The sequence below is a fragment of the Ciconia boyciana genome, chromosome 1 (assembly GCF_034638445.1).
Source record: "Ciconia boyciana chromosome 1, ASM3463844v1, whole genome shotgun sequence".
NCBI lineage: Eukaryota > Metazoa > Chordata > Aves > Ciconiiformes > Ciconiidae > Ciconia > Ciconia boyciana.
In genome coordinates, this window is record NC_132934.1 from 137,454,665 (window position 1) to 137,481,641 (window position 26,977).

At 39.9% G+C, this 26,977-nt stretch overlaps 1 protein-coding gene across 1 annotated transcript in view; it reads right to left on the reverse strand.

Moving 5' to 3' along the window:
• The window catches only part of FRMPD4 (FERM and PDZ domain containing 4), a 309,861-nt gene that overhangs the window by 48,133 nt on the left and 234,751 nt on the right, over positions 1 to 26,977 (reverse strand). The window contains exons 3-4 of the mRNA XM_072852936.1: positions 19,849 to 20,009; positions 17,598 to 17,700 (exon numbers count right to left, since the gene is read on the reverse strand). Coding sequence (XP_072709037.1) covers positions 17,598 to 17,700; positions 19,849 to 20,009 — 264 coding nt within the window. The remainder of the gene's footprint in view (positions 1 to 17,597; positions 17,701 to 19,848; positions 20,010 to 26,977) is intronic.

The following is a 26,977-nucleotide window of genomic DNA, read 5'->3' on the forward strand; positions in this document are numbered from 1 at the left end:
CTTGCTCCTTTATGGTTTTGTTTTGCAATATATAGCATTACCTTAAAAATTGGTTTGGCCTACTTAAAATACCTAATTTTCACTTCGTGTTTTCTGAAGCCCTTGGTAGGCACCCAGTTTCAGAGAAGGGAGAGTGATGGGAAAGTGAAGGGAGAGTATTAGGGAGAATGATGGGAAAGGGATCTGCAGTGGCTGGCATGAGTAGCCACTGGGAACGGTATGTCACAAAACCACTCCCTGAATTACCTAGATCAAATAGGTAGATGCTTTCTTAAAGTGTGTTATTCCTCCATTTGACAGCAATATCTTAAATAAACTGGCAGGCTACAAGTAGAGCCGCTACAAGTAATCCATGGGGTAATCCATAAACAGCCTGATCCTAATCCCCCTGAAATCCATCAAAAGACTTCCACCATCTTCAGCAGCTTTGGATCAGACCCATTTTGCTGGAGGATGAACATCACTCCATAGTTCCCAAGAAAACTAAGCACAGGTGGCAAAGCAACACCTTTCCTGTCACTTTTACAAGATCTTTGTCAAATGTCTCCCTTAACAAAGCCTTAAGGAAGTAGGCACTTCTTCCCAGAAAGAAAAAGGTAAGTATTTCTAGAAACAGGCAGTATGCATTTTAGCATTTATAGGTACGGACACATCATTTATAGATTCAACATACAGAATGTTAATCATATTCAGAGCTGTCTCTAAACAAAAATTAAAATGGGCATTATTCTCTGTGCCTGCAAAACCAAATCCATCATCTATCTCAAGTAAATAAAAATAATTAATTTCTGAAGCTGTAGAATTGCTTTATTTGCACTTGCCTGTTTAAAGGGCAGGAGTTTTAATAGATCTGGCACTGGCAGGGTAGGGGGAAACAGCACTATCACACTGTATCATGTTTAATAATAGTAAAATGCTGTGTTTTGTTACTCTATTTACAATAATAACAGTACTGTTAAACAGCTATCATAACAAATGTATTTTTGACTGAAGAGCCACTGACGTTTGTCTTTATAAATTAAGCTAGACATAAAAATCCATGTCTATAATGATATTACCTTCTTTGAAATAACAGAACAGTGCATTGGTGCTGCACTATGAGCAGCAACCGGTATCCTACTGGGAAATTCATATTATCCTGCTTCATGCATCAGATATCTAAATGAACAGCCTTGACAAAGAGCTTTTTTTTCCTCTCATTGTTAATGACATATATGCAAAAGCACTGTAATTATTCTAAAGCAGCCGCTGAAGGAAAAAAACTCTTGGAGGTATTGGTAATCTGTCACAAAGAGAGTACTATGAAGACAGCAGGCAATTCAAAATCCCAATATTTTTTGCTTGAGACAATTTAACTGTTCAAAAGCAACTATCACACACTTATACAAGCACATATTGGAATAGTTTTTTAAAGTTTACTATTTACTCAAGAGATGATTTCTATGAAATAGATGAAGTGTAACATATGACTACATTTTTAAAATGTACAGTAAAGTAGCTATTCAAAGTACCTACTGCATGCTGCCCTTTGGTAAAATGTCATCTTCTAATCAAGACATTAGGAATAATTAATCCCTACTGTAAATAAACTGTTGCTTAAATAAAAACAGTCTTAGATCAGTAAATCCTATCAGATTAAGGCACTCACGCCATACTCTTCACCACAGTACAACCAAACCAAATTATTATTTCTTCCTACTGTTTCTGTCATTCAGAGCTACAATTGCCAAAACAGAACTTTTCCAAGCATTCAGTGCAGAAAAAAAATTAGTACTAAAAGCTGAAGGAAACACACTGTAACCTGTGTATTTTCAGCACTGTGTGTGTAGCAGAAAAGTAACTGCTTATCATGCTGCATTTGATTTCCACTCAAAAACCAGCTCACTAGCTCCAGTAAAATAAAGCACACCTCAAAAAAAAAAAAAAAAAAAAAAAAAAGAAGTCATGTCCTGCGTAGCGTCGATATCTGGTGAGGCTGCAAGGCAGGAGAACACATCCAGCTGTGGACAAGCCTTTGAAAGACACTCTGCGTGATGATAAGTACAGGTAGACAGAACATGGGCATGGGTGATAGTGAGCAAGAGCCCAAGGGCAGAAAATGACTGCTGTAAGATAGGGCTACTCCCTTTGCCACCTTCCTGGAAAAGTCACACCTTCCCAGTAAGGGCTGATAAACCCACAGGGACTGAGCACAGCTTTTTGAGCTGCTCATAGTCAGAATTCAGGTACGAGATAGGGCAGTATTATTACTCCTATGCATTCAAAGATCCTAAGACCAACATACAACTTATATCTGCCTTCCTGCAAAATGCAAACTCCCCCGCTAACCATAGTTGGTAGATGTTTTGTGAAGGCCTTAACTTCTGCTTGAGCTACAGCACATCTTTCCAAACAGATACAAGAGTCTCATTTAAAGACTTGAAATGATGGAGAATGACCACAGCTCACTCGCTCTCATCTCTCTCGGTGTTATTAGCTGCAGTTTCTTAGGGCTGGACTGTACTTTTCTACCAAGCTGAAGAGGTGCCTGCTGTCCAAGTTCTTCCTTGTTCAGATGTCCACATTCAGAAAAAGCCGTCTTGATCTCTCCTGCAATAACCTAACTAGGCTGACCTTCTTATGCCTCTCATAAAAAGGACAACTTCTGGCTCATTTTTGCTGCTCTTCCCAAACTCCGTCCAATTACCGGCACACCTTCAGGAACAGACAGCACTGCAGACCTTCTATGGTTATATATAAAGTTTATATTGCCTCCCTACTCCCACTTGATATTCTTTTCCTTTTTATATTCATTCTGTTAGCTACAATGTACTGCTCTGCAAGGTCAGATTCAATGAATTATTTAATGCAATGGCAAGCTGAGGCACAAAATGCTGCCTCTTAACAGTCTCTGGTAGTTTCACCCTAGGCTGAGCTTCAGTTCTGCAAGCCAAAGGGGATCAAGACAGGAATGCTCACAATAATGGCTTTAATTCACTTGCTCCGAGCAACAGGCACATGCACCCCGCACTTCACCTTGACCAGGCTTCTTCTGAAGCAAAGCTTTTACTACCAGAGGCCATATGCAACACACTGCGCTGGGAAATAGCACCTGCCTTGCAACGCCAGTGCACGACTTTCAAAGCTCCTTTCCTTAAATTTCTGAACCTCTGGAATTTGGCCAGCTATCGCCACGTGACAGTGGTGCCATCAGCTAGAGATGGGAAGACCCAGCGTGAGGTTACTGCAACGCCATGCTGCACAGACAGTTAACTACAAGATGGCAGGCACCACAGGATTTCTTTAAGGCTGCTCTTCCAAATGCTATGCATCATCAACAGCTTGCAAGGAAGTCAGCCCACAAAGACTGGACCATGAAGGACTGCCATCCCCCAGCCAAAATGCACAACAGATAGCAGGACTGCCTCTGAGAGGCAGGCACCATGTATGTTAACCTTCATGCCCTATCTTCTCCCATGATCTGCTCAATCACCTCCGCTTTCCCACAGTTAGTCTTTCTTCCTTGATCTTACAGTCCCATTCCCTAAAGGTCCTTCTGCAACCTGCCCATGCAGCCTCCCAGAACAGGGGTTGGAGAGGATGATCTTGAAGGTCCTGGGCTCCACCATTGTCTTGGCCAAGGCATGTTTCTGACTGCTTGGGAGCTGACTGCTGCTCTTTCAGTGCACAGAGCCATGGCCTGGAGTGAGACGAGGATGAGTACATGGTCCCTATCAGAGGGCAGAAGCGGTATTTGGTCCACGGCCCCACTGGGTGGACACCTGGGCTTCATAATCCACCAGCAGAAGTTTTCTGATGATACAGCCCGCAAAATTCTTGCCTAGTAAACTTCTGGAAGTACAAGAGTCCGCCGCACCCCAGTGGACAGCACCATGAGGACAGAAAAAGCTGAGAGGCTTTGCTTCAGGATAGTGAGGGCTGCTCAGTATCCTCAGCAGTATTTTTGCTCCATCTGGAACAATGTAAGGCACATGGAGGACAAGGAGGTGATTAGAGACAGTCAGCATGGCTTCACCAAGGGCAAGTCCTGCCTGACCCACCTAGTGGCTTTCTATAATGGAGTGACTACATCAGTGGACAAGGGAAGAGCTACGGACATCATCTATCTGCACTTCTGTAAGGCCTTTGACATGGTCCCCCACAACATCCTTCTCTCTAAGTTGAAGAGATACGGATTTGATGGGTTGATTGGATGGTTGCATCCAGAGGGTAGTGGTCAATGGCTCAATGTCCAGATGGAGATTAGTGACAAGTGGTGTCCCTCAGGGGTCCACACTGGGACCAGTACTGTTTAACATCTTCATCAGTGACATAGACAGTGGGATCGAGTGCACCCTCAGCAAGTTTGCAGATGACACCAAGCTGAGTGGTGCGGCTGACATGCCTGAGAGATGGGATGCCATCCAGAGGGACCTGGACAAACTCAAGAAGTGGGCCCATGTGAACCTCACGAGGTTCAACAAGGACAAATGCAGGGTCCTGCACCTGGGTTGGGGCAACCCCTGGTATCAATACAGGCTGGGGGATGAAGGGATTGAGAGCAGCCTTGAGGAGAAGGACTTGGGGGTCTGGTGGATGAAAAAGCTGGACATGAGCTGGCAATGTGCGCTCGCAGCCCAGAAAGCCAACTGTATCCTGGGCTGCATCAAAAGAAGCGTGGCCAGCAGGTTGAGGGAGGTGATTCTGCCCCTCTGGTGAGACTTCACCTGGAGTACTGCATCCAGCACAGGGAAGCCCTCAGCACAGGGAAGATATGGACCTCTTGGAGCGGGTCCAGAGGAGGGCCACAAAAATGATCAGAGGGCTGGAACACCTTACCTCTGAAGAAAGGCTGAGAGAGTTGGGGTTGTTCAGCCTGGTGAAGAGAAGGCTCTGGGGAGACCTTCTTGCAGCCTTTCAGTACTTAAAGGGGGCTTATAAGGAAGATGAGGGACAAACTTTTTAGCAGGGCCTGTTGCGATAGGACAAGGGGTAACGGTTTTAAACTAAAAGAGGGTAGATTTAGACTAGATAGAAGGAAGAAATTTTTTACAATGAGGGTGGTGACACACTGGAACAGGTTGCTCAGAGAGGTGGTAGATGCCCCATCCCTGGAAACATTCAAGGTCAGGTTGGACGGGGCTCTGAGCAACCTGATCTAGTTGAAGATGTCCCTGCTTGTTGCAGGGGTGGTTGGACTAGATGACCTGTAAAGGTCCCTTCCAACCCAAACTATTCTATGATTCTATGATAAAATACTGCCATGCTTAGTTTTTCAGCCTGAAGTACCAGCTTTGCCTTGGATCATGCTGACCTCCAGCTCTGCCCTCCTGAACTTCTCAGCGTCTCACAGGAGCTGTAGCTCCGGCTGTTGCTGCCTGACTTACAAAAGCCTCATGACACCCACAGCCTCTCCTGTGTGTAAGGCAATCCCCAAAGGGATTAATTTAACTGTATTAGGTATCTTTAGAAAAATGTATGTAGCATATATACATATATCCATAGCTAACCTGTATATGCTATGAACACTAATATTCTAAAAAAAACCCCAAAACACATAAAACTAGTAATACTCATAAAATGGTAAGGGTTATTAAAAAACCCCTATGTTCACATCATTCTCTATTTTAACATGTATTTTCCTAGTAAAACAGAAATGAGACATGAGTTTCTAATACTGGAGAGAATCACAATGACATGTCAGAATTGGTGCTTTTTATTTATCACTTTTAGGTAGAGACACAGGAAATATTTCAAATAAATATTTTAGAACTCCAACACAACTCTTCTTGTATGAAATCGGCTCTACAAACCACATACAACGTAATGATAAGATTTGGGTTTAAATGAGCTGTAGAACCTCAGGTTCTCGTTTCTAAGTAACGCACACATCCCAAATCCATGAGAATAAAGCTTTATGAATCACATTCCTCTCTCTCTCTCTGCACATACGTACAAACAGATGCCAATGCATACATACAAATGCAGAAGACATGCTGCATGCTTATGATATGTCATTTGTCCAATAAACAGCCCTAAGACTTACATTAGCAAACTGTATCCTCATTCTATGCACCTCAGAGCATAAATAGTACGACCTCCTCTTTCTGCAAAACAGTGTGTTGAGTTTTCTTTCGCTCCCATATGTCAATATGTGGTATAGTTCCTTCCTTAAACCCACGGTAGTTTCTGTGAATTATTAATGAACTCCACAAGCCTGCTGGACACTGTAACATGATTATAATTGGTGTAGAACACTAAGAAATTGTTTCAATACTTTTTAAGGAGAAAAAAGTGGTATCTTTACTAACACATTTGTTCTAATATTTAATTAAAGGCTTTGAACACAAACAGAATTTCAGATAAAATGCAGAACAAAAGGGTATTTCTGGTCACAAAAGTATAATTTCCATGTAAAATTGAGCAGTAAGGAGAATGACACAAGATAAAGAATTAAAAAGAAACTGGACTGCAAACTCAATTAATAAATAGTTTTAATTTTTTGCTGTCTTCCAAAATTGAGAGTTGTTGCTATTATTCTTGATAAACTCTTAGGCAGATGATATTTTCCTTTTAAGTCTCAGGCACACTGTAATGACACATAGAAAAGAATATTCAGCAGAAAGACAATGTATGGAACAAAGATTTCAGTGCAACGATTAAACCTCATGACTCCTACAGTTTTTGTGAAATACAGATGACCTCGAGGATTTTAAACTGCTATAGCAACCAATTTTCTTCTCTAGAAGAACTGCCTTTTTGCGTATTGCTTTCTGAGTAACAGACCTGCTGAAAAGCTGAAGTGATAATCATAAAATGGGTAAGTTCTATGATGTAAGATGACAAGACCTTTGCCTCTCCTGGAGTCTTGTTTGATTCATCAGCTGAACAAATTTGGTTTTAACTAAACCTCCAACCAACCTGAATTACTTTATTTAACAATATAGACAGTGGACTGCTGGGATTTTCCCTTCTGCAGTAAGTAAAACACATTAAGCTTTAGTCTGCATGAAGAGGAATAAGAGCTAACAGAACAATTAACATTTCAGCACATACTATGTAAGAAATATGCCTTTGGGGTAGTGGAGGTTGATGGCAATCCGGGTTTACCTCTGCAGTCTCTGTCTTGGTATTTGCACTCTCTATTTTGATTGTTCTTACTTCTTGGTTTCTCAGAACCAGTTTCTCTTGGTTTCTCAGATGAAAACAAAGTAAGACTAAGACCAGCATCCTTTGGAAGTCACCTGCTGTGAAATACACATGATTCATCTTTCCTTTATTACTGTTGCTGCTTCCAGGAGGTCTGTGAAGACTTGGACATTTCAAGTCAAGCAAAAAGTCAGAGAATGGTACCTTCGGGAAAAAGCCTAAAAAAAGCTAAAGCAGAAGCTGAAATGCTTCTCTTACACTATTTTTCATGTGTTGCTTGTAATAAATTACAGATCATCAATTGTCATATCAGAAATCAAACCAGGAAGAGTTGACTAACAAATCCCACAGAAATCTACTGCGTTAAGCTGCCTTTCGAAGCATTCAGTGTTTTTTAAAGGTGAATTTATTTTTAGCCATTTTTATTTTCTACTAGTTTTTGTCTCAGATCCTTTGCTTAATGAGAAACTGTTTTTGTCCTTTGACCTTCCACTATGACCCAGAGTCATCCCAATCAGTGGTAATATTTAACTCAAGAATCTCGCTCTGGGGACTAATGAGTCAGAATATGTAAAACCGTTCTCCTTCCCTTTTAACTAACCTTCTGATTGGGCATATCACATAAAGTTAGATGTAGATACTCAATCTCTTGGCAATTTTGGGAGTCCTTGTTGGCTGTACTATTGCTAAATTAAAAATATGATCTAATTCTGTGTTCTAAGTTTTCTAGTCCATCAACCAGCACAGAAGTCCCTACAACATTTCTATTCCAATTACATTATACTATCAACTGCTAAGAGAGACTCTGAGTCACAAAATTATTCTTATTGAAGGGAAGCAGGAAAGAGAAAGTACTTGTTAATGACAATCTTAAGCCTTTTGATCTTATTTCTCAATATTTTTGAAGAAGCTTCCAAAAAAAAATTAGGCCTTGCCAACACAAAGAGAGTCATAAAAATTTAAAGTCAACTGCACCAAGAGCCAGATCCAATTTTCTTACAACACAATTAAGTCTAGACATCTCTGAATCAAAAAGAAGTTTGGATTAAGAGAGTTTTATCAGACTAGTATTCAGCCAGATACTTCTCATCTCTACTATTTTCATGATTTCCCAGCTCCATAGACAAACTACAAGTTACTGGTGTCAAGCACTGTCACCCCCACATGCCTTTGGCTGACTGAAAGGCAACATTGCTGTCAGAGCAAGGATATGAAATGGACGTGTAGAGATAGCCATTCTAACTGGACCCTAATGTTATGAGGCACAGCCACCTTATGGGCACACACAGCCCCAGGAGGCACCATTCTTAATTTTATTTTACTTAATAGATTAAAAGTAGTCTGTGAAGTAAATAGGATTATGATACTAAAAACTAACTCTGAGAGTCAGGAAGACAGAAAGACACAGCATCACCATGCCAAAGAGCCAGAAAAAGGTCTTGCTACCTTCAGGAATTCCTGAGCCAGCTTTCCATTACACAATTCATTAAAATTCCACCATTATACCAATGGATCATGAGCTACCAAAACCTCCCCATGACACTTTGCTCTGAGTAGGGTTTTACCCATTTCCCAGACACTCTCCTTATCTCCTTCCCACCCCACCTTGACAGGGAAAAAAGTGCTCCCTTAACTGCAAACACATGATCACACCACCACTCAACGTGCCAGCTGCCCACAGTATCTAAGCAGCCCCAAGGAGAAAGGGCTTAAGACCTCCATTTATTCATATTTTCCAATTACACGGTTCAAGATTTTTTAAAAGCTATTAATTTTTGCTTTTTTCCCCCTCTTGCTCTGCTATAAAAAAGACCTATATAGCCACCACACTAACAGTTATGCTAGCTTTATTTTCTCCAATTCGACAAACAGATGACTTTTTGTAAAATGCACAAAACCCTTCAAACACAGACACTGCCAGGTGCTTCTACAGAATTAACAGCTAAAGACTAAAAGTATTTCAAATTCATGAAACTATACAAGACATTGCAAATTCGTCAGTCTTTTCACCCTTCTCTCTCAACAGTTTCAACTACCTTTTACATTTCCTATGAGCACTGGTGCATATAAAACTGCCACCCCCCAAACCAGCATTCCTTAAAAACAGGAGATTAAAATCTTTCTGCCCTTCCCTGATACAAGGCACCTGTAGCAGACACAACCCTCCAAGGGTCAACTTACAAAACCATAAAAATACCACGTTTGCCTCCCAACTCTTGACATCACCTTTGCTGTCTTTCTATCAAAATACAGTATTTGGATATAAATCATAGTAACTACATGCTTTTTGCTTGATACTGCCATCTACCTTTCAGTCTTTTAAATAAGTTTTTCTCTATCATCCTGAAGCTATTTAGGCAGCAGATAAAAACCAGTTAATTTCTATGATCCAAATGTCCAGCACTGTCTCAGGATAAAAGGGAATGCTGATGCCACCACTGTCCACATTGTGTGTAACACAAGCTTTCACAAAGCATCACAGCCCTTATACCATGCAACTATCATATCTTCTCAAAAATGGCTGTGTTTTCCATTACAATAGCTTCATTAGCTGATGTGTATGTGCTGAACCAGTCAGCAACTGACTGTCAGGATGAGGGAGTTGTAAACTTCCCAGTGAGGGCAGCCACACACTTCTGGAAGGGCAGAGTTGCTCTCTGAGTTCTGTGCATGCGATGGTGAAGGCATCTCTGTCATCTTCATACTTCACAGTCACTCCTTGGTGGCAGCCCCAGATGCACAGCACAATCCTCTCCTGTCAGCCCATACTGCTTCTCCAAGTCCAGAACTGTTCTGCACAGACTGGTGCTTCCCAAGCAAGCTCCTGAAGCTGTCTGTGTCTTGTCTTCCTCCCTGTTTTCTGCTTTCTGCTGATTAAACTGCTCCATATCACAGTGCTTGTCTTGTGTAAGTGTAGCTGTCTGATAGTAATGTCCTCAAGGCATCCACACAAGCCACAGAATATTCAAGTACCAACAGCACAATGTGGAGTGCTGGCTTGCCCAACATAATTTTTCATGATTTGGAAATGTCATCCCAAAAGAGACAGATAATGGGGTTGGGAAAGAGAATTTCTGTAGTTTGACACCTCCTCTCTAACCCTCCCTGCCCCAAACACAGGACATGAGATTTTTAGGTACCTCCTGCAACATATTCCAACAGGAAGTAATCCTTTGATGCACGGGGCTTGCAGCGACAGCACAAAGAAGGATAAACATCTATTGCAGGGCATGCAATATAGAGGAAATCCATCACGTGGAAGGGTTAATTCATCATAAACTCAAAGCGGGATGTTCATTTGTATGAACAATTACTTTGGAACATTCACATCAGTGCATGCGGCTTCAAAGTAAATCCTCCATGCAGACAAGCCAATGCTTTTGTTTAGTTGTATGAGAAGCAGTAAGCCTGCTTGTCAGAACAAGCTAATGAGAGCAACAGTTGCTGGTTCACATCTGAAGAAGGCATTTTGTGCACTTGCTTGTGTTTTGGGCACAGCTGTTCCACATCTCTGTCCATACCCTTGCATTCAGTTACCACAAAGCAACTTGTTACAGAACAGCTGACCTGCAAGACATCATGGCTGACTCCTCTTTCTAGAGGATAACAGAGTGAGATGATGACACAACACTCCAACCGGATGACACATCAAGCCTTGGAATTTCAAAAAGACCCTAGACTTGCTAACTCCAGGGGGCATCCACCACGGTGAACATGAAAAGAAACTTATAAATTAAGTTCTCAGCATTCCAAACATTTGAATTATTGAGCCCAAACCTGTCTAAACTATGTCAGCCAACTTTCTGCTAAGAGCAGAGCAAGGACATGAGACCGCATGCTTTCACAGATAGAATGGATTTAAAAGAGAACAATTTCCATAGTTGGTATTGATTTTAACAATAACAAATCATCTCTCCATACAGCTTTCAACTCAGCTTAACTCTTACAGGCCTTTGAAAAGATGGGTAAGCATTTATGAAACCATATTACAGATTAATAATTAAAATCTAGAGAGATCTGAATTAGCTCTCAATATATTAGCTCAAGTACCAGAAGTACCTCACCACGGCAGCCAAGAAAAAAGGTAGAGCAGACAGTACTAAATCTGTGCTCTCATAGTCAGACTGCAGCAGCTGATTTAAGTTATCTCTGTATTATGTTGCAGAAACACCTCAGAAGATAGAAGATATACATCTAACAACACCCCTCAAGTCAGACAGGAGCTGAGGGCTCATATCCTGACTCCCAGGTCTATGCTTGGGCCAGTTGATTAGAGGTAGTTAATTAAATGCCTTGGCAGAAAACTCATCTCCATTGATGTCACTTCTAAAACTCCTACAGATAATCTGGTCCAACATTTTGTCCCTCTGTTCAGCATTATGTATCTAAAACCCAAAACACTAGCAATTCATAGATCAAGACCTGAAACAAAATGGGTATAGCCTCTGGATTTATATACTGAACTGGGAGTATAACAGAGTACCTTCAGATTAAAAGGTCCGCATGACTGGTTTTTCAGGAAAAGCAGGTTTCAAGATTCTCGGTTGCTAAGCAGTATCATAGCTAATAGATTGATATGCTTGATTTTCTCTCTATGATGTTGATGAAGAAAGAATGTCTTTAATATTAAAGTCCACCAGAACTGCTTGATCCAATATATGAAACAGTCTAAGCCTAGAGGCAGAAATTACATTTGAAAAGTGGTATTTTCTGCTGCCATGAGAAGACAATGATGACAGGCACTACCACTGAGCTCCCTTTTGCACTTGCGTTTAGCTATGATGATGTAGAGAAGGCAAACTGGTCCCCTGACACACACAGAGTCAAATGGCAGTGACAGAATCCTCAACCACTCCATGACGATGGTGAGAAGGGTCAGCATTGATTAAATTCATGTTAGCACTTAAAATGCAACATGCAGCCTGAAATCCTGGAGGGTTGCTTCGCTCCAGTCTTATGGTAACACAAAATTAAAACAGAAATTCTACAGCAGAATTGAAAGAATCCTCCAGATCCTCTTGATGAAGACTTGCCGTGACATTAACTTGCCAAAGCAAGAGTTATTTCAGAAAGGTTTTTGAGTCATTTCTCTTAAATAGAAAATAGAGCCAACAAGAAAGAAAAGCCCTTAATGAATTTCACCTTTTTCAGTTCTCGCTTTGCGATTAAAGTCTTTTAGTGGAATTCCACAGGACATCAAGTACTAATTTACTGCTGTTACAGTTTCAAGGAACGGACTAATCTAGCCTAATTTACCAACCTAGAAGTCAGGTTTCTATTCTAAGACAGTTTTCCGTGCTCCTTCTTTAGTCAATGCATAAATAAAGCTTTCTGCAACAGGGTAGTTTATTCCAAAACAAGTATCTCGGATGGATCACTCACTTCAGGTGCCCATCTCCCTCACAGGCTGCCTGGATAATTATTTTAATTGAAGTAAGAATGAAATACCACTACCATGCCCTACTCAGAGTTTGCTTTATGGGGTAAGCAGTACATCTGTGTGGCACTTAAAATTTCAGTAAAATATCTTGCTAAATAAAAAGATTTTACATACGTTGGGATCCTTGTAGGCTAATGCATAGTCAGTACAATCTAAGATAATCAAGTAAGTCATTCATGTGTTAGAAATTACCTATAAACATATTATAAGGCAAATTATTTGTTAGATATATTTAAGTGTTTTAAAAGAAGGTTTGGTTGGTTAAATTGATTCTTAAAAAGATACAAATTTAACATTAACCAATGATCATGAAATACATGTACCACTGAACAACCAATTAATTGATACAGTACATTAATACACCTTCTAATATGTTAGTTTTGCATTGTTGCTCACCTTCAAATATACAAAAAATTACTACACTGTGCAATGACTTTAATGTTATCTCAAAGTACTTATTGTTAAGTATGTGTGAAAAGCTTTAAGTCACAGAATCTGTATCAGGAGTAGAAGAAAACCAAGATAAGTAGCTCCTGCCACAATTTTGAACTGACTGCACTTCAAATACATCTTTCTTTAGTATTCTGTTCGCTTGCTCCTTGCCTGGACTGTAACCATACATTTAAAAAACTGGGCTTGTTTCTTCCTCTTTTTCCAACTTCAATAACTTTCTGTCTTGAATGGAACACATCTAGACTGCAGCCATAAGTGACGCTCATAAAGGTGACCTCTCTTTGTAAGGGAAACCGTAAACATGACTTCTGGGTTTGTGCTTGAAAATAGCTCAGGAGAACATAATATGATGCAAAAGCCATTGAACATTACCTAGAAATAATGAGTCCTTATGTATTTTGTCTGCAAACCATATTGTATTCATATTTCTGCAACCTTGGCTTTCAAAGGACAACTTGAACACTAATTAAATGTTGCCAGTAAAGCAGAGCCAAAAGAATTAGATGGATGGGAATGACCTACAGGGTATATTTATAATAAATATCCCCGATAATCTCCAGACCTGAGACCTCTTAGGATACAACAGTATCCCTCAATTCTTAAAAAACAAACCAAAATCTTTCACCAGGTTCCTGCTCAGTATCCCCTGGAGTCAGCAGAGGTGACTTTTAATACAGTTTTCTACTTAAGGAAGCTTATTTTCAGTAATGAATGTTTAGAAAGCACACACATAATTAAAATATTAAAATGCAATAAAGAGACAATGTGAAAAATTCTGTATTATGTGCTCCCTTTATCTTCTTGCATTTTCCTGTAGTAAAACCGTTACACAAAAGGGACTTTCTTAAAAGAGAGGTCTAACTACTTCTAACCCTGTAGGAGTAAAAAGTACACAATGAATTTGGAGCTGATAGGAAAAGGGATGAAGAAAAACAAATGATCTGAAAAAAAATGGTCTGACTTATTTTATGGAAAATTTAGAAAGAAAGCAAATTTATTGCTTAGGGACATGCTTTTTCCTAACGAAAAAAGATTTAATTGACATTTTTCAGATACCCTTCTTGGTGGACATTCTGAATCTTTTTTTATTTTTTGGATTTAAGATAGACTGTAGCAGAAATTCTCTTTTCCATTTTCTTTTCCTTCAATAGCATAACTCCTTTCATAAGTAAATGTCCCAACAATGTTTTCTTGGAAAACAATTAAATATTGCATTGCACTAAAAAGTCTGTTTAACATTTGTGGTTGACTTAACATCTCACATTTGGGTATACTTTTGCTTGGAAGTTTTGAGTCTTGCTAAAGCATGATGCTCCTCTGGTTATGAAATCTGCCTGTTTTCTCTCACGCAGTTTGGGTTTTTTCTGTTTGGCATACTATGATCTTTATGTCTGTATTTTGAAAGTAGATTAATTTTTTCCACACTCTCTGCAATTATAAAGGCAAATTGTTTCTTGACTTTACAAAAAGCTTTGAGGGAAAGCTGCATAAAAATAGCCACAGAATTTCACATCATGAATATAAAACATACCTTGTTATACCTAATCAGCAAGAGACCATGCAGTCACAGAAAAAATACAGTGTTGGAATATCAATTTTTCATTGATGTGCTGCAGTGACCATGAGATGGTACAATGTAAGATCCTGAGGGAAAGGAGGAAGAGGAGTCCAAGCTAAAGAGCAGACTTCAGCTTGTCCAGGGCACTGGTGGGCAGGGTCCTGTGGGATGCAGCTCTGAAAGGCCAGAGCCCAGTAGAGCTGGGTGATCTTCATGGAGAGCCTCCTCCAAGTGCCAGAACGGTCTACGCCAATCTGCAAGGAAGCGGGCAGGCACAGCAGGACACCCGGACACATAGGCTTTGACCGAGACCCGGCGCAAAATGGAAGCCAACCAGAGATGGAAATGGAGAGAAGTTACCCAGGAGAAACAGAGAAGCCCTACCTGGCTAGGCAGGGATGGAGTTTGCAAAGCTCAGCTGGTACTGAAACTGGTACAAGACATGAAGGGTAACAAGAAAGGCCTCTACAGCTACATCAGCAGTGAAAGTCAAGGGAAATATGAACTCACTGCTAAATGGGGTGGACAACCTAATGAAGGACACTGAAAAGGCTGAAGTACTCGATGCTTTCTTGGCTTTGGTCTTTAGCAGCAAGGTCCACCACCCTGGTCCCTGAACTTAGTGGCAGAATTTAGGGAACAGAAGTAGACAAAGACTGAATTAGGGATTGCTTAGGCAAGAGGGACACTCCCAAGTCCATGGGCCTAGATGGGATGCACCTAAGACTGCTGAGGGAGTTGGCTCATGTCTTGTAAAAGCTGCTCTCTGTCATCTTTGAAAGGCTACTGGTTAAGAACTGAAACATCTGCCCAGCATGGTTGTGAAATCTCCATCTTTGGAGATATTAAAAACTTGATTCAACAAGTGTTGAGCAGCCACATCTAACTGACACTAGCTTGCTTTGAGCAAGAAGTTAGACTGGATGACCTCCAGAAATCCCATCTCAATTCTTCTATGATTTTGGGATTATGTCCATTGCCTAACCTATGCATCTAAAACATACTCATTGCTGACCACAGATACACTGCTACCAGCTGGAAAACAAGATTTCAAAATTGATTCCATGCACATTGAAAACTGAAAGCAAGCGTTTTCAAAGTTGCAGATGTATCTAACCCATATGAAAACCTTCTATTATACAGAAGGGATTCATCATTTCATTGGTGTAAAGAATTGCTTCTGCTATGGTGTCAGGACTGTGTAGTGACAGTGTCTAATCATTCCAAGTGTCCCCACTGGCATGGAAAGAAAGCTCTTAATTTCAAATGCTGCAATATACAACCCCAATACATTTCACTCTGAGTCTCATCAAAGAATGTGTCTCTGTCAAAATCCCAAAGGCAAACAGATTTTGAGAGCAGAGGTAGAATTACAGCGCAAGAAAAGTGTCACCAAAAGCTTCCCCTGGAATGCAACAACACTTAATTTAAGACACTACCTATGGAGTCAACATAATTGAGAAGGGTGACATTCTTATTCAGTTTCTCATTTGAAGGCAGACAGAGAATCAGCCACACAATAAACTCAGTTTGTCTCAGACCTAATCAGTCTATTTTCCTTGTTGTTATTACTACATATTGCTGGCAGCAGAGAAAGGACATAGAGATCCTAATTCTGATTACTTACATATCAAAGAATCAGGGAAAGAATGGAGACTACAATATGATCACTTTAGGAAGAAACAAAGACATCAAAAATGAGTTTAAGACCCATTTGTGAGGCTTATGCTGATGGTCAATACAGAGCACAGGACAGAAATTTATTAGGAACAGGACAGTTCCTGCAGTTCATGGGGTCCCTTTGTCACAAAAAAAAGAGTGTCAAAGTCCCCTCTTAATCTGCTGGGTTTCTGTTAGTTGACTTGCAGGTTAACACTTTTTTTTTTTTAAATCTGAAAATGTATTGTATTTAGTCCACAACACAGATAAAGGTATCAGTGTTGTTGGCATCTTTATACCATTTCTGTATCTCCTTTGGAAGTTTGCTTGTCAGCTGAATCCCCAGCAAATGAGCACCCATTTGCTCAAATTGTGATCTGCAAGAAGAGTACAGCTATCATGGCACCTTCTGCCCAAATTTCTGGAAGCAAATGTGACTTTTCAAAATTACATGGGTAACACTGACAGCTACCAGTTCTGAGGAGAGGTACCTGCACAATTAAAACCTGAGTATCTCCCAGGAATTGACAGATCCACCAATTCAGAGTTTACACCAATGAGAAGGAAAATACAGAAACAAAACTGGTGTCCAGCAACCAGGCTACTGGAATTTAAAATAATAATTATGTTTAATTTTTTAATTACTAGTCATTTTTTCGATGCAATGCACTAACATTTCTTCTTACTCAAAATGCAAAGCTTATTATGTGAACCACATTGCATCTTTTTCTACATCCTGAGCATTTGTCAGTCCCTGTTCTTTCTTTCCTTCTACACCCCATTACAAATATTGACATTTCTCCTTTCCTGCACTCTCTACAGTCACTTTTTTGTCTTGTTTTCTGCCTCCTACCTGCTCTTTTCACATAAACTCACCTGCCTGCAATCCACCTGAACACTCTGAGCTTCCCTACATATTCCCATTTACATGGACCCATCTGCTCTCAAAAATCACCCCACCACATCTGCTTTCCTCTTCGCACTAGACAGACCTGACTCAACTTTCTCCATGTAAAAAAAAGCAATAGAGCAACAGTGACTGGAGCTGCCTTACTCCAGGAATTATCTTTTCAACCACCCATACCAAAAATAAATACCAGTAGAATACTATTCCTCTTTGGATACCCAAGTATTTTGGAGCTGTTCCAATGTCTTATTATATTTTTTCAGCTACCCAGAGGACATTTAAGAAGAAATTTCATTTCAATACTAAAATACTTCACCATTCTTCATTATGACTAAAGTAACATTATTTTCTCTTTTCTCAGCCATGAGAAGGCAATACTTGCTGTATTATCAAATGACTGCACAGGCAATAAGCCACTGGGTTCCTAGTTTAAGTGACAGGACATCAACTACCTGACAAGGTCGATGACTCTCTCCCTTGGAGCAGTGCTGACTGGCTCATCATTAATCATTATGATCTGATCCCCTGGTATAAGCTTTCCTTCAGAGGGGCCGCCTGGAGACAAATGAAAAAAAAAAAAAAGCACATGTTAGCAGACCCTTGTAAATGCACAGACACGCTCTGTTGTTCACATACTATGACTGTTTTTTTCTTCAACTAATGGCATGTTTAACACTAATACTATTTCTGACATTACCACTACTTCCTCACCAGGAAAATCTTGAAAACTAGTGGCTTAGTGGCTTCTACTGAAGTTGCTCAAGTTAAGTTCCAAACCAACATCTAGCCACCTAAAAATAAGGGCTTGATTTTCTGAAGGGCCAAAAATACCCATAAGAGGTGGCCTAATTCACTCTTTAAGGTGTGATCAACCATACCTTACTCATCCCTGATGTTTGTCTGATATTCTTATAAGACCACCCTGAGGATGACTCCTTTTCCTGTAAATAAATGATCCTGTTTAACTACTGTTAAGATCAGGAAGGCTTTTTCCCTGGTGCCTACACCAGATCTTCCTTGTTGCAACACAGTTTCCTGTCCCAGGCAAAGTAACACTGGAGAACATCTTATTCCTATTTCCTATGAAACACCACTTACATTATTTGAAAGTCATTCACAGGTCTCTCCTCTGACTTTCCTCTTCTGGGCAAAACAAACCTGTTTCCTTCAATCTGAAGACAGTAAGTTTCTATACCTCCAGTCTCTGAGTCTCTTTTCCTCTGGATTCCTACCAGTTGGTGAACACAAGTTTTACGTACATCCAGAAGCATTGCCACTTTCAGTTAGACTCAGATATTTAGCATTAGTCTGAGTAGACAATCAGACATGTACATGCCTATGTGCTTTGCATTCTGACACTGCTGAAATGCATATTGAGTTCAGGCTTTATAAAATGCACATAATACTTTGCTTCTCAGCACAATTACATGCCCAGAAGAGGGTGTGACATCGCAACTGCGAGTGAAAAGGTATATCATCTCTAGTCTTCTGTCTTTAAACTCTGCATGATGATACATAAAACCCCCAATAATACTACCAATATGAAGATAAAGTCTTAAAAGAAAATGTTTCAGTATCAAAACCAATTCATTTAACAACTGAGCTAAATGCTGTTCCTTTCCTCTGTTTGGCTTCAAAACTTTACTTCACTTATATATCCAGCATAAATGGATACAAATCAATGTAGGAGAACGTTGTCCTGATCTCATCTGTCCTCCTATTCACTTGGAACAGAATATAATAAACACCTTTTCCAAACTGAACTTTAACATAAAACTACATTAATAATGCTAACTTGGGAGAAAAGAACTGTCTGGATCTAGTTCAAATATTAGTTACCCCGCTCATTTAATCTGAAAACAATAAAATGTAGTCAATGCACACACATGGGTAAATGACATCAGAACTTCACAAAGTCGATTTTGCTTCTCCTCTGCTCTCTGCAGGGGTTCTGGAGAACATATCGAACAAGAGCAAAGTCAAATCCCTGCCCTTGGCTCCAAGGCAATTTTACGTAACAACTGAATTTTAAGCATAGAGAGCAGGAGCCCCCTATTTGGGAGACTGAGCAGTCCCAGGTCTGGTCACCTATAAGTTCAAAAATACCACAAACCTCACTAATTTTCACTCCAGGTATGAGGTTCAGGGATCTATTTTGACCTGGCTTTTTGCCACATAGTTATACAGAAGTATTTATTGGAAAAAAAAAGAAGCCAGCAATAACACCCCTTTTTTCAAAACCAAATATTATAGTTGGAACCAAATGTTATAGTTAGAAACATAGTTTCTCCTTGGAAAGCTGATGATAAAAAGAATGAAAAATATGTAAGTTTTAATCTCACAACTCAACATACCTCTTGAAAACAAATTCAATGGCAATGAAGGTGACATCAAACCAATATAAACATAACAGGGAGAAGACCTTCTTTCCTTGAGTGAAGTGGGTCAACTTTTTTCAGGCAAACAATAGCAATGGCTCAGAGCAATAACCTAAAACTGGCTTTTTGTTAACACATTTACATAACATTCAAAAATGAGTGCAAGGAGGGAAACTACTCAGTAATATAAGGCTTAAAATCCTACCTAGTATTTGTGATTACTTTGTCTGCCTGAATATTTTAACAGTACTCAAATTTGTAACTGTATTTCATCTCAGTAGATTAAGTCCATGTTTGCTTTTGGGGTCAGGTGGGGAAAACATACCTGGTGTTACTGAGCGTACAACAACTGGCTTTTCACTACCAGCCACAAACCCAAATCCTAGCACGGGATCCCTCCTCATTTCCACTTTCCGAGGGGCTGGAGGGGTTATTTGGCAGCTCTCTATTCGAGGGTCTTCAAATGTGGCTGATTGTGTCATGTGACTGTGAAAAAAAATAAAAGATGGAAAAAGGAAAAAAATCATTAAAACATGATTTTGTGGTATCTACTTGAGTCAAGCAATTTCTGCAACAATATGAGATGAATACCTGAAATGTTCTCACTATAGGAACAAAAACATCAACTTAATAATTTTCTATTAGATTTTCTTATACATAAAGTAATAATGCTGCTGGCAGGTCTCAAATACTAGCCAATAGTATCAACCTATAAAGAGGTGTCTCTTTGACAGCATGCATTTAATCATACTCCATATATGAAAAAAAATAACCCAACAATAAAGCCTTTGTCATCTGTGCTTGAATTTTTCATTCTTCATTTTTTGGAAGGGAAAAATAATAGAGTGACCTACTCATAATGTAAAACATAACAATTAGAGTCTGCCAGCCTTTGGCAAGAAGAGAGAACACACATTTAAATTTGGTTTTCTAAAATGTTAAGCAAGTTTCTGAGCTGAGTCCTCTCAAACAGACTACCTAAGGCACAGGTAACAGCTCTATATTTACTACTTGGGTAAACTCTCTGAAGTCACTCCAAACTGTTCCAGGGCAAAAAAAAAAAAAAGATATTAAGAAAATGTATTTATCAGCAATTACTAAAATACTTTACTTTCAGCTACAGTGTTATGACGAAGCTTACTTATTGTACCTAGAAGAAAAAATTCTCATGGCTGGAGGGAAAGATCTTGATTTTTCAAGCAGAAAATAAGAAGGATGAAAGCTATCTAACATTACATATCCATGAAAGAGGTCATGGTTTAAAAGCATAGAGACTGCTAAATTAACATTAACAAACATTGAAATGTGACTGATGCTGTATCCAGACTGAACTGGAACATACTTTTTGTTTCCCACCCAATGCCTGGAGCTCCCTGCTGAATTCCCAGTGCTGACTACACAGACAAACAGACCACTCCAGTGTCATACACTTCCAAAGGCCATTAACTGAACTCATATGCTTCAGGAAACCTAGTCACCACTGCAGACAACAAGCAATACCTGGTCAGCTTAGCATGAAGACAGACTACAGCTCATGGCATCAGGTTGTTGCAGTCTTGACAGAGCTCAGATGGTATTTGTTTAGCGCTGCCTGGCCAAGAGTTAACTCTTTCTTATCTTCAAGAGACTGGAAATCTGCAGGTGCTGAACTAACTCCAGCTCTCGGTGGATAGACACAGTAGACAAAGGGAGCCAAGTCCCAAACCTGTCTGCAGGGAGGGCACAGGCTCCTGCGCTGAGAAAGGTAACGGCTAGGTGCCCAACCTCAAATGCTACAAAGGACATCAGAGAGGCAGATATCCCTACAGCAGTAAGCAGTATCATCAGTTTCAAAGTCGGTCTCATAAATAATTAAAAAAATGAAAATCAAGTAATTTTCCCATATGCTTGATAATCTTACATATAACATGAGAGTTACACGACGTCCCATGCAACCAGAACTGTTGCTCTCAAGTCCTGTCCCTGTTCTACCTTCAAATACAATTCCCTGAAGAACTCCAGACAGGCAGTCCATAAGGAGAAAGGCATCATTCAGAGATCTGTTTTCAGCATCAATGACATGCAAAAACTTCTCTGATCTTTCCCCAACACATACACCTTGGGCATGACATCAATTTCCATTCTCTCCATGGTCTGCTTCTATTACTGATATACAGAAGAGCAGCAAAATCTCAGTAAACTCTCAGTGGGAGTTTATTCCTGTGACTGGATTTTTCTAGGGCTTTTCTTCAAAGAAATTCTCTATCCCTATCACTAGATTCAGTCTGCCTAAGAGTAACTTGCTGCCTTTTTATGCATATGATCAGAAGTAGCAGAAGCCACTTCCTTACAAAAACAGGAGAGAGAATCTCTGTGCTCTCCTAGTATCTGCAAAAGGTGAAGTCAGCAAAGAAAATATATTTTCTGATACTTCATTCTCTTCCTCCTCCCGTTCCTCCAGTTTTTGTCAACTAATTTTAGATAATTTTGTATTCTGTTTATTCAAAAGAACTGTTAGAAAATCCACAGAGTTTTATGCAGACAGTTTATGAAATCTATCTTCAAGACCTCCCAGCCACCCTCCTCCCCATCGACTCCTATTTATGATTTGGGCTTCTAGATATTCAAACATTTTGTCTTTCAAATGGGACACTTTCTGAGGTGTCACTGGTATTTCAAAAACTATCTATTTCAACTTGTCAACTTTGCTTCGGTAGAGAATACGAAACCGCGTTTGTCACGTCTTTTAGGTGACAGCCTCACCAAACATCCCACAAAGTTAAAATGTTCTATTTAATAATTTCTTCCTATCAGCTGCTTCCATTTCTGTAATTGGGGCACTATGAGCTGATGCTGTCTCCAAAGAGGAAATGCCATATTTACAAGCAACTTGAAAATACCGCTCGAGCCTTTGAGAGCTGCTTTCTTGCCATTGCCATCCTCTCCCTTCAAGCACTTGTGTAGTCTGGTCTGAAAACTAAATCATGAAGGAAAAAAAAACCCCAAACAACCCCCAAAAAACCCCACCAACAGCTGCACTTCAGCTAGCAAACTCCAAGAGCACACATAGAGATTTGCTCAAAAGAGCAGCTCTGCTAGTGGATGCCTCGCTCCAGCCACTGCATAGCTTGTACCGAGAATCTGCAGCAGCACAGCATCAGTTATTCAAAGCCTAAGCAAGAGGATCAGCGAGGAACAGTCCATCATGATTCTGAGTGGCGCAGCAGGTTTTATTGATTTTTAAGGTTATCCACCTTCAAATACATCAACTAAAAAGGCTCTGCATCTCACGCTTCTACAGCTTGCTGCATCAGATATTCTTGTATCATTCAGTACGTTGGAAGTGTATTTCAAGAGAGCAGCAAGATATATGAATATGATCCCAGAAGAGATTAGATGAATACTCAAAGCTTTGTGTGATGGCACATTGACAAACCTGCTTCCTCCTGTGGCTAGTCTGTTATTGAGATGCGAGTTGTAGTACCATAGTTCAAGACTAATTTGAATTTTGCATTAATTGGAGGTATTTGATCTCCATCTCAGCTATGGAAAATATTGACTCCTGAAGAATAACTATGCTAAGAGTTCTAAACCAGAATCTAATAAACTTGGACTCAAAACAGCCGCTTTGGGGAACCTTACACAGAGCATCACTTAAACAGTGAAACATCTTATAACTCCAACACTACAAACTTCCCATTTGCTTCAAACACAGTAAAAAATGTGTTTAGATGGTACTGTGCCTAGATTATACCTAAAGATTTATTTTTCTGAAGGCAAAATGGAAGAAAAGGAAAAAAGCTAGCATTTGAAGTATGACCTGTTCTCTCCACATATACAAACACAAGCTGCCCTTAGATCGCCTTTCCAAAGAGATACTTATATCCTACCATTTCCAGTGACTGAGATGAGTCACTGCTTTCCAAAAGGCTATCTTCTCTGATGTACTCTTATTGTGAGCAGTGGGAGACAGCTGCCATTATTAAGGAGAGTAATTCTTAGAGAATTTCTTGAACAGAGATCTTATACACCAGTCTCTTCCTCGAGATAAACTACCAGCTATGGAAAATCATAGCAGAAGTGTAATTCCAAGTACTTACCCTCAAAAGCTCTCTGTGGCAACTACTCTACGCAAAAGAAAGGGTAACAGCGGAAACGAGAGAGAAGGCACCTGAGTGTGTCTGCACTGACACACAGAGCAGAATGGAGGCATTACAGGGTGGCATAAAATTGGTGTGCACACGCATCCCTAAAGGGGCCTACAGTCAGTGAAGGAGGAAGAAAATTAGGAAAGGAGAGTACCTTGGCGAACACTGCCCAGCTGCGACAAGGCAGCCTGCACCTGCAGACACAATTCAGCTGCCCAGGACATTATGGGGAGCCTAATGTAACAAGTGCATGCCTGAATTAACGCTTGGGAAAGTCGGAGGTATGGTTTAAGGCTGGCACTTTGAATCTTCAGATCATTAGTTTCATAACTATTAACTTGGTAACACTTTCTATGGAAACCTTCTTAGCATTTTCCTCATTCAAATTACATGCTGGATAACCCAAGGAATATCTAAACAAAGACTGTAATTAAAATGAGAGCTTGATTTAATAATGCATATTAGTAATTAAAAGCAAAGTATCCGAGCACAATGCTTTTTCAGCCTTTGGATTTTGACGTGTCATTCCCTGACACTTACGGATTAGTGGGCTAATTCTGAGAGGTTTGTCTATGGCAGCTATGCAAAGCCTGTCCTCAGCAGGCTGAAATTTGTTATGCAGGAGCTTGCATTTCCACAGGATAATGCTTAGGGGTCTAACTCTTCTAAGAAACTGAAAACTACAGCATGAATCCAGCAACCCTGGTTATGATAAACATTATTTTGGAAATAGGTAACAAAGGCACCCAAACAACTTTAGCTCCATTCTGCAATGACATACAAAAAAAGAACAGAAAAGGTGATACCTCAAGGTGAGTTTAATACAGCTGCGCACCCACAAACACTAAAACAACTTAATCGTAATCAAATGGCTGTTGCATCATATCATGACAGCGGGAAAACAGGCTGCATTTTGGGTGTTGCATTTTGTATTTCTGTATTACAGCTTGTTTCAATTACTTCAAAGGTTAACATCAATTCTCAATTTCGAGGGTTTTAATCCTTAGCTTTTAAATAGTTACAATGTCTCTGGTATACAGATTGATTCAACTACAAAATAGACTCTGTTTTGACTTGAGACACAGCAGGTGTAATCCTGGTCAATGATGGAGAAGAGCCTGTGGAAATGTCAAACCACTCATGGGCTGATGAGTGGAAGTGGGCGAGGAGGATGGAGACAAGGACTTTTTATCAAAGGTTTAATTCAGAAATAACAAAACCACTTCAAATTGTCGAGCACTGTTAAAATCCTGCCTCATTAACTCAGAGGAGGTGGAGGATCTGCTTTGCTGACTGCAGTTGTGATTTTCAAAAAGACCTATGCAAGTTAAGGACACGGAACAAACCTTCATTTACAATTGTCCATCTGAATCCCTGAGACCACGAGACTCTGCCCATCCTGCCCCGAAACTACATCTTGGTTCATACTCTATTAAGAGCCTTCGGTTGTGCACTCAAAATTTCCTTTGCAACTGGAAGTCGTAGAAGCTACTGCAGCAACAAAAGAAAGTAGATTTGATTCTCACTCAATCACCTGTCTTCAGGAATTAGATGTAAGTAAAATGGCTGGAGACTTGAGACAATATTATGGAAACTGATAATAACATGAGGGTATTTTATAGTTTTCCCCTTGATAACCTAGAAAGACTATCAAAACAATGATGACAGTTAAAAGGAAACTGTCATAGGTGAGAACAAATACACAAACTCTCCAGAAGATGAAAAATTGACCTTCATTTATTTATCCTAACTAGTAGCTAACTATGAAAAATAATCTTCTTCCTTCCTTCCTTCCTTCCTTTCTTTCTTCTCTCCTCAAGTTCCTGGCACCTCTCAGTATACCTGAAGTTAATTTGTTTTCTCCAAGAAATCCCACAAGAATTTTTAAGAACTAGGACACAAGTGTCAAAATCATGCATCAACTGTATCTGTCTTCTACTTGCAAATGACATTTCAGAAAAAAACTGCCCAAATACTTATTCCATTGCTAAGTAAAATTGGTGCTCTTACAGAGAATCTGGTGGCTTGACAAACTCTTTTTTGCTCAATTTTGCAGCAAACCAGAGAGTCGCTCACACCTCCAGAGTTCTTTTTAGATATAGTCAACAGACAAAAGTTTTATTTTCAGCTGTTCAAAAAGGAGTCAACTTTTAACACTTCAATAAAATACTCCCTACATTTTCACTGTTTTCGTGCAGGTGTGTATGTTGAGAATTCAATATCACAGGCACAAAATATAACTGGGAAGATTTATCAGATATTTTTCTTCTTTCTTTCTTTCTAGGACTGTTTTTCTGCCCCGGTGTCAATTCTATTTTTTTCATAAGCTTCTTCAGCAGTTAAATCCTCTAAAGTCAGGTCATTTTATAGCACCCTAGAAAATGTTTGGCATATGCCATCTGGATGAACATATGGTAAAAATGTAATTAGAAAGAAAGAGGTTTGCTGGTTTCAGAAGAAGTTGGTGACAGCTTTTTGATAAAATTGGATACAGGGAAATCTGACACGTAAAAAATTTCAAAATCCACTCTTCCTCCACTGCCGGGCATGATGTGCAATCTAAAGCAAGACAAAGTGAAGCAAAATCACAGTGGATAAAACTGACGTGAATACAAATTTAGAGGGATAAAAAAATTTATGCTCAGCTTCAAACAGGCACTGGGAGAAATACACTGAAAGTACATTTTACAATGACAATTAGCACCCTCATATTGAGAATATTACATGTGTAATATGTGAATGCTTCTGCAATCTCCAGATACTGTATATGAATGCTATATATTGGGAAGAAAACAAACTTGTATACGTGAATCCCACAAAGACATGGAAATAAGCCTCAAGCCCCAACTGCAGACTAGCAGTTGTTTGTTTCGAGTTTTGTATCGACAGATTGCCAGAGAGGTTCCCTTTTATTTTCCTTCTCTCAGGATGGCCACAAGCATTTCTGGAGCTCTGTTCATGAACATTGAGTTTCCTGCCTGCTGTATTGAGATGGGGCTTTTCAGGTGCCAGCCAAATAGCAGAAATTGCATAGAAATGTCTCAGTGAAAACTGGCCATGGCAAAGAAAGGGCCACAGTAGATGGGAAGGAAAGATATGAAGGGACTCAGCAGAGAGGAATTACGAATATCACAAGATGAGTTACAGAACAAAAAAAGGACAAGGGGGGGAGAGGGGGGGAAGGTTTTCAACACTTGACTGTTAGGAAAAAATCTCAAAGGAGAATCTCTCCCAAAGGAAGAAAATAGTCGCTCCCAGCAACACTGGCCCCCTGAATGCTGGAGTTGCCTCCTCTGTAGGCAGAGCATGATGCCAGCCTCTGCCTTC